At 39.7% G+C, this 14,870-nt stretch overlaps 1 protein-coding gene across 5 annotated transcripts in view; it reads right to left on the bottom strand.

Annotated features, from left to right (window-relative positions):
- The window catches only part of CEP112 (centrosomal protein 112), a 213,968-nt gene that overhangs the window by 180,245 nt on the left and 18,853 nt on the right, over positions 1–14,870 (bottom strand). For all 5 annotated transcript variants that reach the window (XR_013982675.1, XM_080994465.1, XM_080994463.1 and 2 more), the window contains 2 exons: positions 8,667–8,763; positions 7,447–7,521 (listed from right to left, as the gene is read on the bottom strand). Coding sequence is in view for 4 of the 5 variants with exons in the window: in XM_080994465.1 (XP_080850591.1) it covers positions 7,447–7,521; positions 8,667–8,763 (172 nt within the window). In the remaining variant the exon portion in view is untranslated. The remainder of the gene's footprint in view (positions 1–7,446; positions 7,522–8,666; positions 8,764–14,870) is intronic.

Genomic DNA, 14,870 nt, shown 5'->3' with positions numbered 1-14,870 from the left:
ATCTTAATCTGAGGTACTATTTCTGGTTTAGCAGAGTCTGTAACCTGAAGCGTATGTAACCCGAGGTACCACTGTAGATGCTTGTTAACAAATTATGTTCTAAATTACTACACTGAATCTGGAACTTCACGTTGAAGACAATACACAGCACCAGGAGTGAAACACATTGTGTGAAGGCACTATGGTATATTTGAGGGCTTTGTATCCTTTATCCCTCTAACATGCAGCAGCTGAGGAATAGAAGAGGGAGACGTTTGAGTACAGTGAGACACTGTACACTGAAAGGAAAAAAGTGGCTGTTACAAACAACAACAGAAGTTCTAGTAAAATAGGGATAGAAAAACACTGAGAGGTTGTTTATCAAGAAAATAAGCAAACAATTTTAAAAAGGAAGAAATAGATGTGATAACACAAAAAAATCTAACACAACAGGGCCTTTTCAAACTCTTCTTGATGTACTCAAACCTTGTTTTAAACTGCCACCTAGGACCTGTGTCACTTCCTATTTGCTCAATTCAAATCCCTGTCATTGTTTAAAATTGATACTTTTTCCTGTGTGTCTCTCCATCCCTGCTTTATTTAAACCTCTGCCATTCCTTATAATGAGTAATTTTGAGTTGAATCCAGACTTAGGCATGCTTAGAGAAAACCCATTGAAATGAACAGGAAATTCATCACAACTACGTTAAGCCACATGGATTTCTACAAGTCTGTTCCAATAAGTCTGGATCTACATACTGGTTCAGTATTTGAGTGGAGATTAATTCTTTCCCTGTTGACTGGTCAAGAAGATGTTGTACTTGTTGTACACATACAGCACAGACAAATTCTTTTACATACAAATTGAACTGGCAAGTCAGCCCAAGTTCAAAATTCAGAATCTTGGTGTGTTGCCCTTTGCCTTGCGTTAGTGAAAGCATCATGCAAAAGTAGCTATTAAGCATAAGGTAGAACAGATGCTGGGAACTATCCATAGTTTCACTCCCACTAGAAAGGATTATCAGAGAGATTTCAACACTACTTAGCATAATATTATTTGCAAGCCAGAATAGTAAGATCTGGGATACTAAAATAAACGCACAAAATAACAAAACTAGTTGCAGGCCAAGTATGTATAGGGTTGCCAACAGAGCACTATTTTAACTCCAAAGAACAGTAGACAGTCAGTCCTTTCTATTACACATTACAAATTTAAATTCTAGACCATGAAGTCTAATCTGCAGTGGTCCTGTATCAATGAGATATGTTAATAAAAGCTTAGGAAGAGGCACTAATAATCTTCTATTAGAGTTTCAATTACGAAAGGCAAAATTAGTCAAGATCGTATGTCCACTGCTTTTCAAAATGTATCAAAACATGATTAGAATATATAACCATAATTTGTGAATAAAATCATAGGACAATACCAACACACTTGAGAACAGGAGAGAAACATATTTACACTCTGAAGAAAAGAACCAACAGGTGAAGTCCATCGGTATAACACTGAATATCAAAATGTGTAAGGCAGGGCATGCTAGCAAGGTCCCTTAACAGCTAAGCTGGAACATGTTTTTCATTCCTAATCAGGCTGAGTAAAGAAAACCTCTTGGCTGTGATGCATGTATGTCTCATAGCAGCAATCAGCATCTAATAAGATGGAGGAGGAGGAGAGGGCAAAGGGTAAAGAAAGAGCTGTGAGTGGAAGGGGGCCTTTTCCCCATCCTTTGGAGCCAGTGAGAAACTCAACAAACCTGCTGTACCTGGAACTGGGTGGGTGTGGAGAGTGCAGTTGAATGGAACGCAGTTGTGGGCAGCTTAAGGAAGTATCATCCACCTTGGGCCTGCTCATAAAAATTAAGTCTAGTATGAGAGACTAGGGTGATGCCAGCTGTTTCCATGACCTCTTCTTGTTGTGAGACTTTTGTGGGTGACCTGGGAGTTTGATGGACCCTGTGTGAGAACCCAGAGGCTGAGAGGGAGGGTCTGTTAGAAGGAAAATGAACTGATACTGATTTTTATATATTAGTAACATTGTATTATCGTAACCTTTTTTGTAATATTTTATTTAAGTTGTCTGTTGTTGCTTCAATTTTCTGCATACCTCTTAGAGATGTGTTTAATATATTAAGCAGCACAGAAATTAAATAAAAATTTTTTTAAAAAACCTATAAAGCAACACAGACATTTTTATTTCAACAAGTCAGTTTTCTGATTTTATGGTTAATTATAACTTATTGAATTAAATGGGACTTTCCCCCCTTTCCTACCCTGAGGAACCCTGAGATTTACCCCCTAAATCTGCTCTGGGGAGGGAGTCTTGTTGTGCAAGTGGACCTCATTCTCCATGGGCATACCCCATTCAGTGCATTCATATTTGAGAAGTCTCAAAAGAGCGTAGTTTAAAGAAACTTGAATCTAAGGGAACCAAGCATAATCATGACGACAATATAATGGTAATATACTTATTAAAGGTTTGGAAACACTAAAATACACATGTTTTCACTAGATTAATCAATGGTGAAACATTTTGCAAATAGATGCCAATATTTAGTGGAACTACTATACATTGTATAGAATAGTTTGTCTGTCCATTTTTCCCTTTGTTCTCTGAGTTAAGAAGAAGAAGAAGAAGAAGAAGAAGAGGAGGAGGAGGAGGAGGAGGAGGAGGAGGAGGAGGAGGAGTTTGGATTTGATATCCCGCTTTATCACTACCCGAAGGAGTCTCAAAGCAGCTAACATTCTCCTTTCCCTTCCTCCCCCACAACAAACACTCTGTGAGGTGAGTGGGGCTGAGAGACTTCAGAGAAGTGTGACTGGCCCAAGGTCACCCAGCAGCTGCACGTGGAGGAACGGAGACGCGAACCCAGTTCACCAGATTACGACTCTTAACCACTACACCACACTGGGTCTCTTGAGATATCACCAAACTCAGGAAAAGGATTCCCAAGGTGGGAAAAGTGGTCTTCATCCACATTTGGAAACTGGATCCCATTTTCAATCAAGATGGCAAACCTAAATATCACTTTGGTTTAACTTTGCATGTTTTATGACATAGTTTTGGCTGTCTCAATAACATCACCAAATTCAGCATGAGGGTTCCCAAGCTGGGGGGTTTCCACTGACAATTGGATGCCAGATGCCATTCTGAATCAAGATGGTAGACCAAATGTGACTTTGGCATGACTACACCTGATTTTCAGTATAATGGGTCCAAACTCGGACATTATACTATCCATTTAAAAAACACATTTTTTTTGTTTCTAAAAAATTCCAGGAAGCACTTGCCTCTTAAAAACATATCACTATCCTCTATCTCAAGAGACAGATATGTCATAAACACATTTGCTTTTATTGGGTGTGTGCAGGCAGCAGGTTATATTGAAGAGGAAGCTGCCCAAAAAGTGCCTCTGTGACAACTGATCTGTGACTTGTCCTAACATAGACACTACATCAATCTCCACTAGTAGAACCAGAGTACATGCTGGTGCCCCCTAAGCCTGAACTGTAACTAATCCGAAGTAATCAGATTAATTTCTCATAAATCTAGGCTTCACAAGAAGTGCTAGGACTGTTCAGCTGCGTCCAAGCCTTAATCTTTTGCAATGTCATCACTATTACTTATGCAAGTGTAAAAAGTGTTTGGGTCCTGAATTAAACCTCTTCTTTCTAGCACTTAATCCTGCTACAACCTGTACAACTAATACATGAGAACAGGACTGGATTCCCAAGTTCTCGCATCTCGAAAAATATTGTCATACTCTTTCAAGAGCATTGTTCTTATTTTGGTGCTACAAGAAACATATTGCTATCCAGGGACAGCAGCAATTATACAAAACCACGTAAAACACTGTTCTATGGAAAAACACAGCCAATTAACAGACCAAGAGCCAGAAACCATGAGGTCAAAGGCAGAGCCAGCCAGAAGGAGAGGCAGAAAATCCAATTAGGTTACCTATCTAATCAAAGAGGCACATCTACTTGCTTTAGTCTTGAGAACTTGAATCAATTGTTAAAAAGATCAATAGAAAAACACTAAATTTGTATGCAAATACAAATGTGTGAGAATATCCCACACTGTTTAATATAGTATTTAGTGCATTTTATCAGCCAATCCCTTTCATCTTACTGTAATAAATACATTGATTGTCTCCTTGATCTGCATCTCAGTAACACACAAAAGCAAACATATGAGCCATACATTTTTTAGGCTGTCTGTGCTTCAAAACAAACAAACAAGCCAGTGCTAATGCTTTCAGCATGGGATTTTCCCAAAATGTCATTACAGTGGAACCTCGGTTCCTGAACGCCTCCATTCTCGTACACTTCGGTTCCCGAACACCGAAAACCTGGAAGTACCGGTAAACGCTTCCATTTTCAAACGTTTCTGAAGCCAAACGGGCTTCCAGAATGGATTTCATTTGGGAACCGAGGTTCCACTGTAACGTATGCAAGGCCAAGGCCAAAAGCAGCCCTCCTCAATCTTGGGTCTCCAAATAATGTTGAACCACAACCGTATTTGACTACTGGACATTCCAGCTGAGAATGACAAGAGTTGCAGTTCAACAACATCTGGTGACCTAAAATCAGGAAAGAGTCACTGAGAGACCCAGTATGGAGTGCTTATGCACTTGTCAACTGAGTTTTCTTCCTTCCTCAAAAACCTGTGGCCAAATGAGTGAAGATGTGAAGGCCAAAGGGAAATGGAAATATTGGGGGTTCTCCCCCTTTTTATACCCCCTAAGAAATTTTCATCAAAGTTTAGAAATCTTGCTGTCTTTTTAAGTCTGATCTTTGCAAATGACAACCTGGGAAAAACTATTTGGATTTATTTTTTTTAAGAAGGTTTAGAAAACAGTAGAAAAATTCCTATGAAGTATTTTTTTTAGAATGAAAATGATGCTTTTGAAGTTTTATGTAGGGCAATCTTACACCATTAGAGCATGATAATACTGACATATATAATGCTAAAATCCAATATTTCTGCACTTAGGAGTTGCTACCATCTTCATGAAGAGGACTATCCTTTATTCTAGTTTGGAGATATGGGACACAAGCATCCTGTTTCTATTGTCTTTTTATACTTGCACTGGGCTTTGCAGTCAACTTTTACACCTCTCTCATATGTCTATGATGGGGACACCCTACTACTGATGGTAAAACAAGCAGCTGATTGTCCTGCCTTCCTGGAGAAAAAGATTCAGAAGAAGGTGGAGCAGAAACTGCAAGAGACCTGTTGTGTGTGCCAAAGCCAAGGAGGAAAAATATGAAAAGTTGGGTGAGAACAAAGCTCTTAGCAAGACTCACAAAGAATGTAAACTACAACTGGGTATTAGCAATTTTGCTTATACCAAACATAAGGCATTTTCATTTAATTTTCCTAAATGCCAAATGGTACAATTTTATGTCCTAACCAGGTTATAAAACGATACATTATGTTGTTAAAGCATTTCAGCTTTGAGTAACCATTGCATATATTTCTCCCCACCACCACCACCAAAAGAACCAGGTTTTTAGGGTGGCAGGACAGAATTGCCCACAGCATCAAACATTCTAGAAATTTTGACTCTCTGCATGATGTTCAGAACAAGACATCTCAGAAACTACAACAAACAAGCTTAAGCATGCACATATGCATCATTAGATCCTAACAAAAACACTCTACTGTTATTGTAAACATACACACACATAAAAAAAAAAATTATTGAAGAATACTGGGAAACAGTCCATTTCCTAATGAAGTCAATGGCAAATCCCCCCTTTGTAAACAGTGGTTGATTACACTCTTTGATCATAAGATGAGAAGCTGTTAAAGGGGGGGGCATACACTTTAAATCAAAATACTGAAATATAGATCTTAGGGAGCACTCCTAAAACAGGCTTTAGTCAGCTGAAGGGTGACTGAAGTAAAGTACGTACTGCTCCTCCAGCAGAGAGGAAGGCTCACCACCAGAAAAGCACTTGTGCCCCCAGAGAAGCACCCATTTTTGCAGCAGAAAGACCTGCCAGCAGAGACGAACTGTATTTCCATAGCAGTAGTGGATAAAAAAGGGTGTGTCAGAGGCAGATTGGGAGAGGCCTTGGATCTGCAGGATCCACAGTCCCTTTGTTTCTCTGGCATGCCCCCACAAAGGCCAAAACTACACCAGCACTTCTCCCCTTCCACCGATGTCAGAAGAGTGGAAAACATTTTATAATGCAAAACAGGAACAGGATACCTTCTACCCTGACCAGATCCAGCACATCCACTCCTCCTGAAAATATCATCAGGCTGAAACCCCCTCCCTATAGTAAAAAGCTATGATGTTCGGAACTTATCGGATTGGAAAAACGTAGGGTAGGGGGAGGAAACCAAAGTTTGTAAAATAGTGTATGGTGTGGGGGAATGGCTAGAGACAGCCTCCCTGCTAGGAAACTGATAGCCAGTAAATTCAGGCCGTGTTTGTCTTTTTCATGCATCACAACATTAATGTATGAAATTTGCTGCTCTAAGATTTGAAAATGGCAGCTAGCTCACATTGTTTTAAAAGCAGGCTGGAGAAATTTATGAAGGATAGATGGCACCAATGGCTACATTGATTCTCCAGGACCAATGACATTAAAATTCTGATCAAATAACAAATTTGAGGAGCAATAGCAGGTGAGAGCGCTTTGGCTTTATGCCTTGCTTCTGGATTTTCCAGGAGGTATCTGTTAAGACGCCTTGGGAAGCCGGATATTGAACGAGATGGACTTTTGCCTGATCCAGCTGGGCTCCCTTTATTTGCTTATGCAAATATTCTAAAGGTAGAGGAATTTTCTTTTTTCTCACTCAGCTTAACGTCCCTTGTAGTGTTATGAATCCATGGCATCATTTGTTCAGCAAATGATGAACATTTCATCATTTCAGCCTACCTTGATGTGTCAAAAACAATAACCTTCATAGCCTACCTACCTGAATCTTCATAGCCTCTTAAGATTTATTCCAATTTCTTTCCATGCTAACATTATGGATGATGCATAACATTAAACCAAATGTTTAAGATAAGCTGTGGCTTAATGCCTCGTGCACACTGCTTGAAAGCCCCCATTGTGTTCCTCTCCTACTCCTTTCTTTGGCACACCAGAGAGGAAACTAACCAGAGGCTTGCTTTGCATTATGTACAAACCATGGCTCATGGTGCATTACCCCCAAAATACACCACAAGCAGGAACCAAGATTCACTCTGGGCTGGCAATTCATGGTTTGTTTAAGGGAAACATATAATGCAAAGCCAGTCTTTGGCAGGCTGGGGAGCAAACAAACCAAAGAAAAGAATGGGCAAAGAGAACAATAGGGACTTCACAGTCCCACTATTTTAAACCATAGTTTAATTTGACATGTGAACCAGGCCTAAAAAGACACTTAGTGACCATACTGTTGAGACTAAATTACAAATGCATTTTCTTCTAAAGCCAGCAAATCAAAGAAATGCATGTTTATTTTACCCCAAGATTCCAACTGTTGAGACGAGCTTCAAGGTCACTGTCATCCAAAGACATTTTTTGTGTGTGACGATCCTCCTGGAATATTAAATGTTCAGATGAAATGTTATAGCTGGAGCAAACATGGAGAAACAGCAAAGCAAAAAGTTTATCATTTCTAATAAGGAAATGTTGGCAAGTGTTGGAAATTCATTTTCTAGCTCCAGTTCAAGGTGGATCACATATTGAAGTTGCTCAGGCAATTTACTAATCCAAGCAGAAGTCCCAACACATTAGCCACTAACAGTGCAATCCTAGGTATATGTACATACAAGAAAGTCCCCCACTGTTCACTGAAACTTAGTCCCTAGTATGTGCTTTGGATTACAGGCTAAATAAATATATTGGGGGGGGGGGAATGAGAACTGCATTTTATTCTGAACAGTCTACTCTAGGTCCCATAAATTTAAAGCAAGCGGTGTCTGTTTAATGCCACTACTCCCCATGAAACTGTATTTGACTGCTGGTATTTCTATATCATGCAGCTACAGTGAGTACCCAATATGTTAATCAATAACGTGGTCAATCATCTAAAGCCCCATAACCAATCAGTTATTCATGTCTTTGGTGACTTGCTTACAAAATCTCAAAAGGATTCCTCCCAACTCCTCAGCAATCTGTAGAAGGCAACTACTACAAATATACACAAGTCTAGCCTTGAAAATTATTAGGATGGCCTTCTCACACAAGTGGGCCATTTCGGAAACAAAGTTTGTATGACTTACCATATCTGATGAAAACACTCCCTTAAAACCCACGCTGTCAAAATGCAATGGTCCAGGTAAGACCACCATTTCTGGCTTCATAAACCATGGTTTATGGACCCAGGAATAAGCACCCCTTTTCCTTTCCCCATTACAAGTCCACCACTGTTTAAATGTCATTTAACAAACCAGTAAAATAAGCCAGGATCTTCATGTTGAAATACAAGCCAATCTCCATTGAACCTTGCCATGTATTTCAACATGAAGATCCTGATTTGTTAACTGACATTAAAACAGTCCACTGGTTAGGACATAATGAGGAATTTTGGCTTAATGCAAGCCAGAAACCTTGTGCCAGAGCAGGTTTTTGTCCTATTTATCACAAATTTCTTGCCTGTACGGTTCATGAGTTTCAGCATACAAACTGACCATTCAAGAAATTTTACTGCAAATAGAAAATAAAATAGAAAATAATCTTACTGGTGTCTTTGAGGTAAAGTTGTTCTCTTCTGGCAGATGAAGTGGACTCATAGAACGGGACTTTAGTGCTCGCTTCCCATTATATGTATATTGTTCCCTATTGTAGGCGGGACGGGGGAATACAAAACAAATTAGAGCTTACTGAAAACTATTGTTTATTTATTTATTTCATTTGTATATCACTTCCCATGAGGCATCTCAAAGCAATTTACAAAAAACCATTTGTTTATTTATATTTCTATCATGCCTTTCCATCACAAGGGTACTAAAAGGCCATATGAAATTAAAACAAAACATAAAATATGTTGCATTATAGAAGATAAAGCCATTAAACAAAGGGGGGTGGAGCAGCTGCAGCCATTTGAACATCCAGGGATATTATATTCCTACATTACGTTATACTAGATAATTCATAGTGACCAATGAAACATTTGCAAGCTTCTTTACATAATATTTCATGTCTTAGCTAATACTATTTCATTCCAATTAACCTTAAACTATTTGTTAACTGCCTTGATCCTCCCTACAAAAATAATCAAGAAGCATGCCACTGGTAGTTTAAGTGCTTTTTTTAAATATAACTTTTATTTAAGATTCAACAATAACAATAAATCAACAATAACTAAAACATCAATTCATTACAGTTGACCATCTTTAACAATAGTTAACAAACTACAAAACATCACTTTGTGTTAGTCAACTTTTCATGTTTAACTTTATCTCTTTCTTAGCAGATCAGAAAGAAGGAGACCAAAAGAAAGGGGGAGAAGAAAAAAAAAAGGAAATTAATAAAGAAAAGAATTGAAAAAAAGAATAAACACATTTAACTTCCGATTAGACTCATTGTATTATTATTTCTATTGTTCTTTCACACACAGTTCCAAATTACTGTATTACTTTCTTTATTTTTATCAGATACCAAAAGCATTATGTTTCTTATTTTACAAGAATCATTCTAGTTCTTCCAGGAGATGTTTATTATTAAAATAGTTTTCCAGGTATTCTTTAAAGATTTTCCATTCTTTCTGTACTTTCTGTTTTAGATATCCTATGACTCTCCCTGTCATCATAGCCAACTGCAGATATTCTATCATTTGGACCTGCCACTCGTTTATAGTAGGTGTTTTATCACTTTTCCAGTTACTTGCAATTAAGATCCTGGCTGCTACTGTCATATACATAAAAAGTGGTCTAACATCTTTTTTTATTTCTGATGACATTATGCCTAGGAGGAAGGTTTCAGGTTTTTTCTTAAATGAGAACTTAAATAACTTTTCTAATTCATTATAGATTGAAAAATTCCTTAATGGCTGTGCATTCCCACCACATGTGAATATTAGTTTAAGTGCTTTCTTGTTATTTCGTTTCTGAAAGCTGTGACCCAAGCATCCTTCCAGACCTTGGCAGATACACAGGCTCTGACCAAGAGGCTGATCCAGAAAGTCATGGTGGCTTTCTGGCATGGACAAACAACCACCTGGTGGAAGCTCATCAGCGGTGGAAACAGCGCCAAGAAGAAAGAAGATGAAACACAGCAAAGAGGACTCATTTGCAACATTAGATACAGGCCTTCCCCTTGCGGAAGAGGAATATGTTACATCTACTCAACAACCAAAGCTACCCCCCTCCCCTTTTTCAAAGCTATTTTTGTCTTTGTATCAGAAAGGCACCCAGCCAATTTGGTTGCCAATAAATATTGCTGCAGACATTTCTGAGATCATGGTCTTTCCAATGGGTGGCTCTTGTCCAGGTTTGTTAATTGTCTTACTTTAAATGTTGTGAGGAGGATCCTGTGCCCTTTTAAAATGTGGGTTTTTGGGGGGAGTGGGGGTTATTGGGTTGTTGTTTTTATTTTGATGATGTACTTTGTGGTTTTATATTTTATTCTGTGAACCGTCCTGAGACCTCCAGGTATAGGATGATAATAATGATGATGATGATGATGATGAAACCGTTTAGCAACCTCAATAATTTATGTGTAACTTAGATAAGTTAGGGATGCGGGTGGCGCTGTGGTCTAAACCACTGAGCCTTGAGCTTGCTGATCAAAAGGTTGGCGGTTCGAATCCCCGTGATGGGGAGAGCTCCCGTTGCTCAGTCCCAGCTCCTGCCAACCTAGCAGTTTGAAAGCACACCAAAAGTGCAAGTAGATTAATAGGTACCGCTCCAGCGGGAAGGTAAACGGCGTTTCCGTGCGATGCTCTGATTTCAGTGTTCCATTGTACCAGAAGCGGCTTAGTCATGCTGGCCACATGACCCGGAAAAACTGTCTGCGGACAAATGTCGGCTCCCTCAGCCTGTAAAGCGAGATGAGCGCTGCAACCCCAGAGTCGCGACTGGGCTTAACTGTCAGGGGTCCCTTTACCTTTACCTTAGATAAGTGTTTTCTTTAAATGTGTGTATCACTTTTCTCCCCATCTGTGGCAATATACATAAACCAATATACATAAACAGCTAATGTTTCATGGGCAGTTGTCCAACTTATGGTAATACTTATTGGAAACAGTGGGGAAAAAAGGTTTTCTGGCAAATGACCTGTTACCAATTTGTGACGTGTGAAAATTCATTGATGAATGATTTCATAAATAAATGCCTCCAAAGCAAGACCTTGTGCCTGTGACATTTTACTATGCATTCACAAGTTGCAGGCCAGCATCATGTCCACGTGGCAAGTTGTAATGCCCATGGAAAATTATACTTAGCTGCGACAACACCCCAATGCTTTGCTTCTTTTTGAATCAACATTTATCATTTGCATGGAAGAGAAATGTCGCAGAAGTTCCCCTGTTTAAAAATAGGATTTCATAATAATGAACATCAAATTTCATCAGCTGGCTCCTGAATTTTCCTTTCAATATCCCAGCTGCCAATTCAAGAATAACCACATTGCCAATTGACACCAGTGCTTTAGTAGCTGTTACTACTTTTGCACTTTCTGCCAGGCTATTTCTCACAGTGACATTCTTGCCTGTGATGGGGGTTTGAACTTTGTGTTCAAGACTGCTTTGAACATCTTACAGGGTTATACTGTTCCCTGAGGCAAGGCAAGATACCTTCAGCTCCTCAGGTGGTTTTTTTTGTATCTCTAGATCAGGGTAGAGAACCGCTCTTGGCACAGCAGACTTCTCTATTTGACCCATGAGGCTGTCACCCACTCTGCACTTCATGTCAGACAGGTAAGGACAGGATTTGGCCAATGTTTTTTTGTGCAGCTACCAAAATGCCTGACCACCTTATGAACCATGCAGGGAGTTCTCAGGCACGCTCAATCTTGGAGCTAAACAGAAAGAGGGGTTCTCTTCCCTTCCCAAGCTTGCTGTGATCATAAATGATGAACAGAGTTTAGAACTGCCATATCTGATAAACTATATAGCAGGCTTTTCATTTCAGAAGAAAGCCTAGGAAGCAAACTTCCTATTTGGTTGAATAATGGATGAATACAAAAACAAAAATCCTGTTTAATATTTCATTAATGTTTAAATTTTTAAACATTCTATTTTCTCCTAATTGTTAAACAAATTATTAAAACATGCTAGAAATGTACATAACATCTTGTTATATTTCATCCATAAACAGTACTGCTACCAAAAAAAAGTGCTAGCTATAAGAACCACTTCTTAATGCTAATCAATTAGACTTCCCATTCAGATTTTATTCCGCCGAGATGGGTGCATATTAGCTAAGATTTTGCTCCATTTCATGTTGGAAGTTTATTGCTTGGTCAAGCGATCCTAAAGTGGTCATGGGGATATTTTTTGGTGAAGAACCCTACCTAATCCCTGGTGGCTCACTCCTGCTAGCCAGAAAGTGGGAGTGGCTGGTTTATAACATAGGCCATTAAGCAATGTTCCATTACCTGTGACATCGTGTCATTCAATCCAAGGCACTGTGGGGGACTATGGTTGGCTGGCTAGCTACAGTGGTACCTCTGGATGTGAACGGGATCCGTTCCGGAGCCCCATTCGCATCCTGAAGCGAAGGCAACCCACATCTGTGCGTGCCACGATTTGCCGCTTCTGCGCATGCGCATGATGTCATTTTGAGCATCTGCACATGAGGCGAAACCCGGAAGTAACGTGTTCCATTACTTCCGGGTCGCCGCGGAGTGCAACCCGAAAACGCTCAACCCGAAGCTACTTCAACCCGAGGTATGACAGTACATCACTTAAAGTGGAATAAAAATCTTAAAGAAAGAAAAGTTGTAAAAACAAAACAAAAAAGGACATACCTGCCTTTACTGCTTAAATCACCCTACCTCCCCATTTCTTTTTAAAAATCCCATCATCCCTAGCTAGCAAGACCAGTAGTCAGGAACAATGAGGCTCATAGTCCAAAAACAGCTGGAGACCAAAGCTTGGGAAATCCTGTCCTAGAATGTCACTGTCAGTATGTGTAGGCAATAAAAAGCTAGATGGGCCAATGATCTGACTTGTTTACAAGGTAGGCTTTCTGTATTTCTATGTTCACATTCCCCAGGGATGGGGAACCTATGACACTCCAGTGTGTCTCTAACTCCCATCAGCCTCTGCCAGCATGGTCAATAGTCAGGGCTGATGGGAGCTGAAGTCCTATTAATCCAGAAGGCAATCCATTTCCCATTCCTGGTACAGACCTATGTAAATAAATGCAATAAAGACCTTTAAAAAGAAGGAGAAGTTTTTCTACTAAACTCTACCCATCCAACCATTTCTGAAGCAAAACGATTGTTTCTCCTCTGATCAATAATGTTTGGTGCTTCCGAGTCCTTAACTTGTAAGAAAAGCTTTTCAGGAAATAAACTAATTCAGTTGGAAACAGAGTAGCTACGGAGATAACATACTTGCAGAGACCACCCTACCAAAATTGGCTAGCAAAAAAATAAGGAACCTCTTTTAGTCTATTCTACAGACCAAGATCGCCACCTGCTGACAATTTCAGAAATTTACACCAAGAAACCAGCAATAGCCATCCCAAAAATAATTTGTACTTTTTACTGCTTCAGTTGTGGGTCAATTTCTAGAGCATAATGAGAAAACCATTCAAGTCGTTGTGCTAATTTTTTTTTTAAAAAAATGCTGCCTGTGTATGTAGCTATTCCTTCCTTCTTGCATATTTCAGAAGTCCTGTATCATCTTGCTGAATTGTATAGATTAGTAACCAAAATAATGGTTCACCCAATCTTGTAAACAGTTTGACAGTCTTGCAATGTGAGATGATTTTTTGTAATAGCTAAATATGTTTCATCCTGCCAAATATGCCAACTAGGACACTGGTATAATGTATGTATTGGTGGATTTTACGGCTTCCCAACCCACCTGACTGGGTGGGGGTAGATGATTAGCAGCTAGAATGCAGTGATGCCAAACTGCTAGCTAGAAAAAGAGTTTTGCGTGGCTATTGGGAGAATCAATTCCACTTAAAGAAAGGGATTATTTTTCTGAGTGCCTGTCCATTCCCATGCTGACCCCACCCCCTCCAAATATCTTTCTTTAGAAACATATACCGTATTTTTCGCCCCATAGGACGCACTTTTCCCCCTCCAAAAATGAAGGGGAAATGTGTGTGCGACCTATGGGGCGAATGCAGGCTTTTGCTGAAGCCTGGAGAGCGAGAGGCATCGGTGTGCACCGACCCCTCTCACTCTCCAGGCTTCAGGAAGCTATCTGCAAGCCTTGTGAGCCCAGCGGGAGTTCCCGCGGGCTCACAAGGCTTGCGGGCAGCAGCCTGCAGCCTGCAGCCTGAATTTTTTTTTATTCATTTCCCCCCCAAAAAACGAGGTGCGTCCTATGGGCCGGTGCGCCCTATAGGACGAAAAATATGGTACGTAAGTCCTCAATATTCACTTTGTTCAAGGCTGCTGTTCCTATAAAGATTGCCACTGAAACTTGCTACTGATCAGGGTAGTTGAAAGCATGAAACTATAAATATTATTCATTATCAATAGCAGTGCCTTTGGGCAGCCCAATTCATACCAAAGGAAGGCATTCTGACTCTGAAATGGGAATCTCTCCTAGTGAATAAAGGAAACAGCATTTCCAGGGAAAGCTCTGACTAAAAAATCAATAAAATTAAAATCAAGACAGAGGATAGCTGTTAAGGACCCTAGAGAAGTCCTCTACTACCTCTCATTCCTCCCTCTGCTCGCCTTCCTAAAAAGGTTAAGTTGGACATTTTTAAAAGTTCAAGAGACTAGATGGGCTGTTCTGTTGGAAAAGTTTGATGTAT

Source organism: Podarcis pityusensis, assembly GCF_964106645.2.
Source record: "Podarcis pityusensis genome assembly, chromosome: 2".
Classification (NCBI taxonomy): Eukaryota; Metazoa; Chordata; class Lepidosauria; order Squamata; family Lacertidae; genus Podarcis; species Podarcis pityusensis.
The sequence above is the reverse complement of the archived record's forward strand: the minus strand, read 5'-3'. Positions and strand labels throughout refer to the sequence as shown.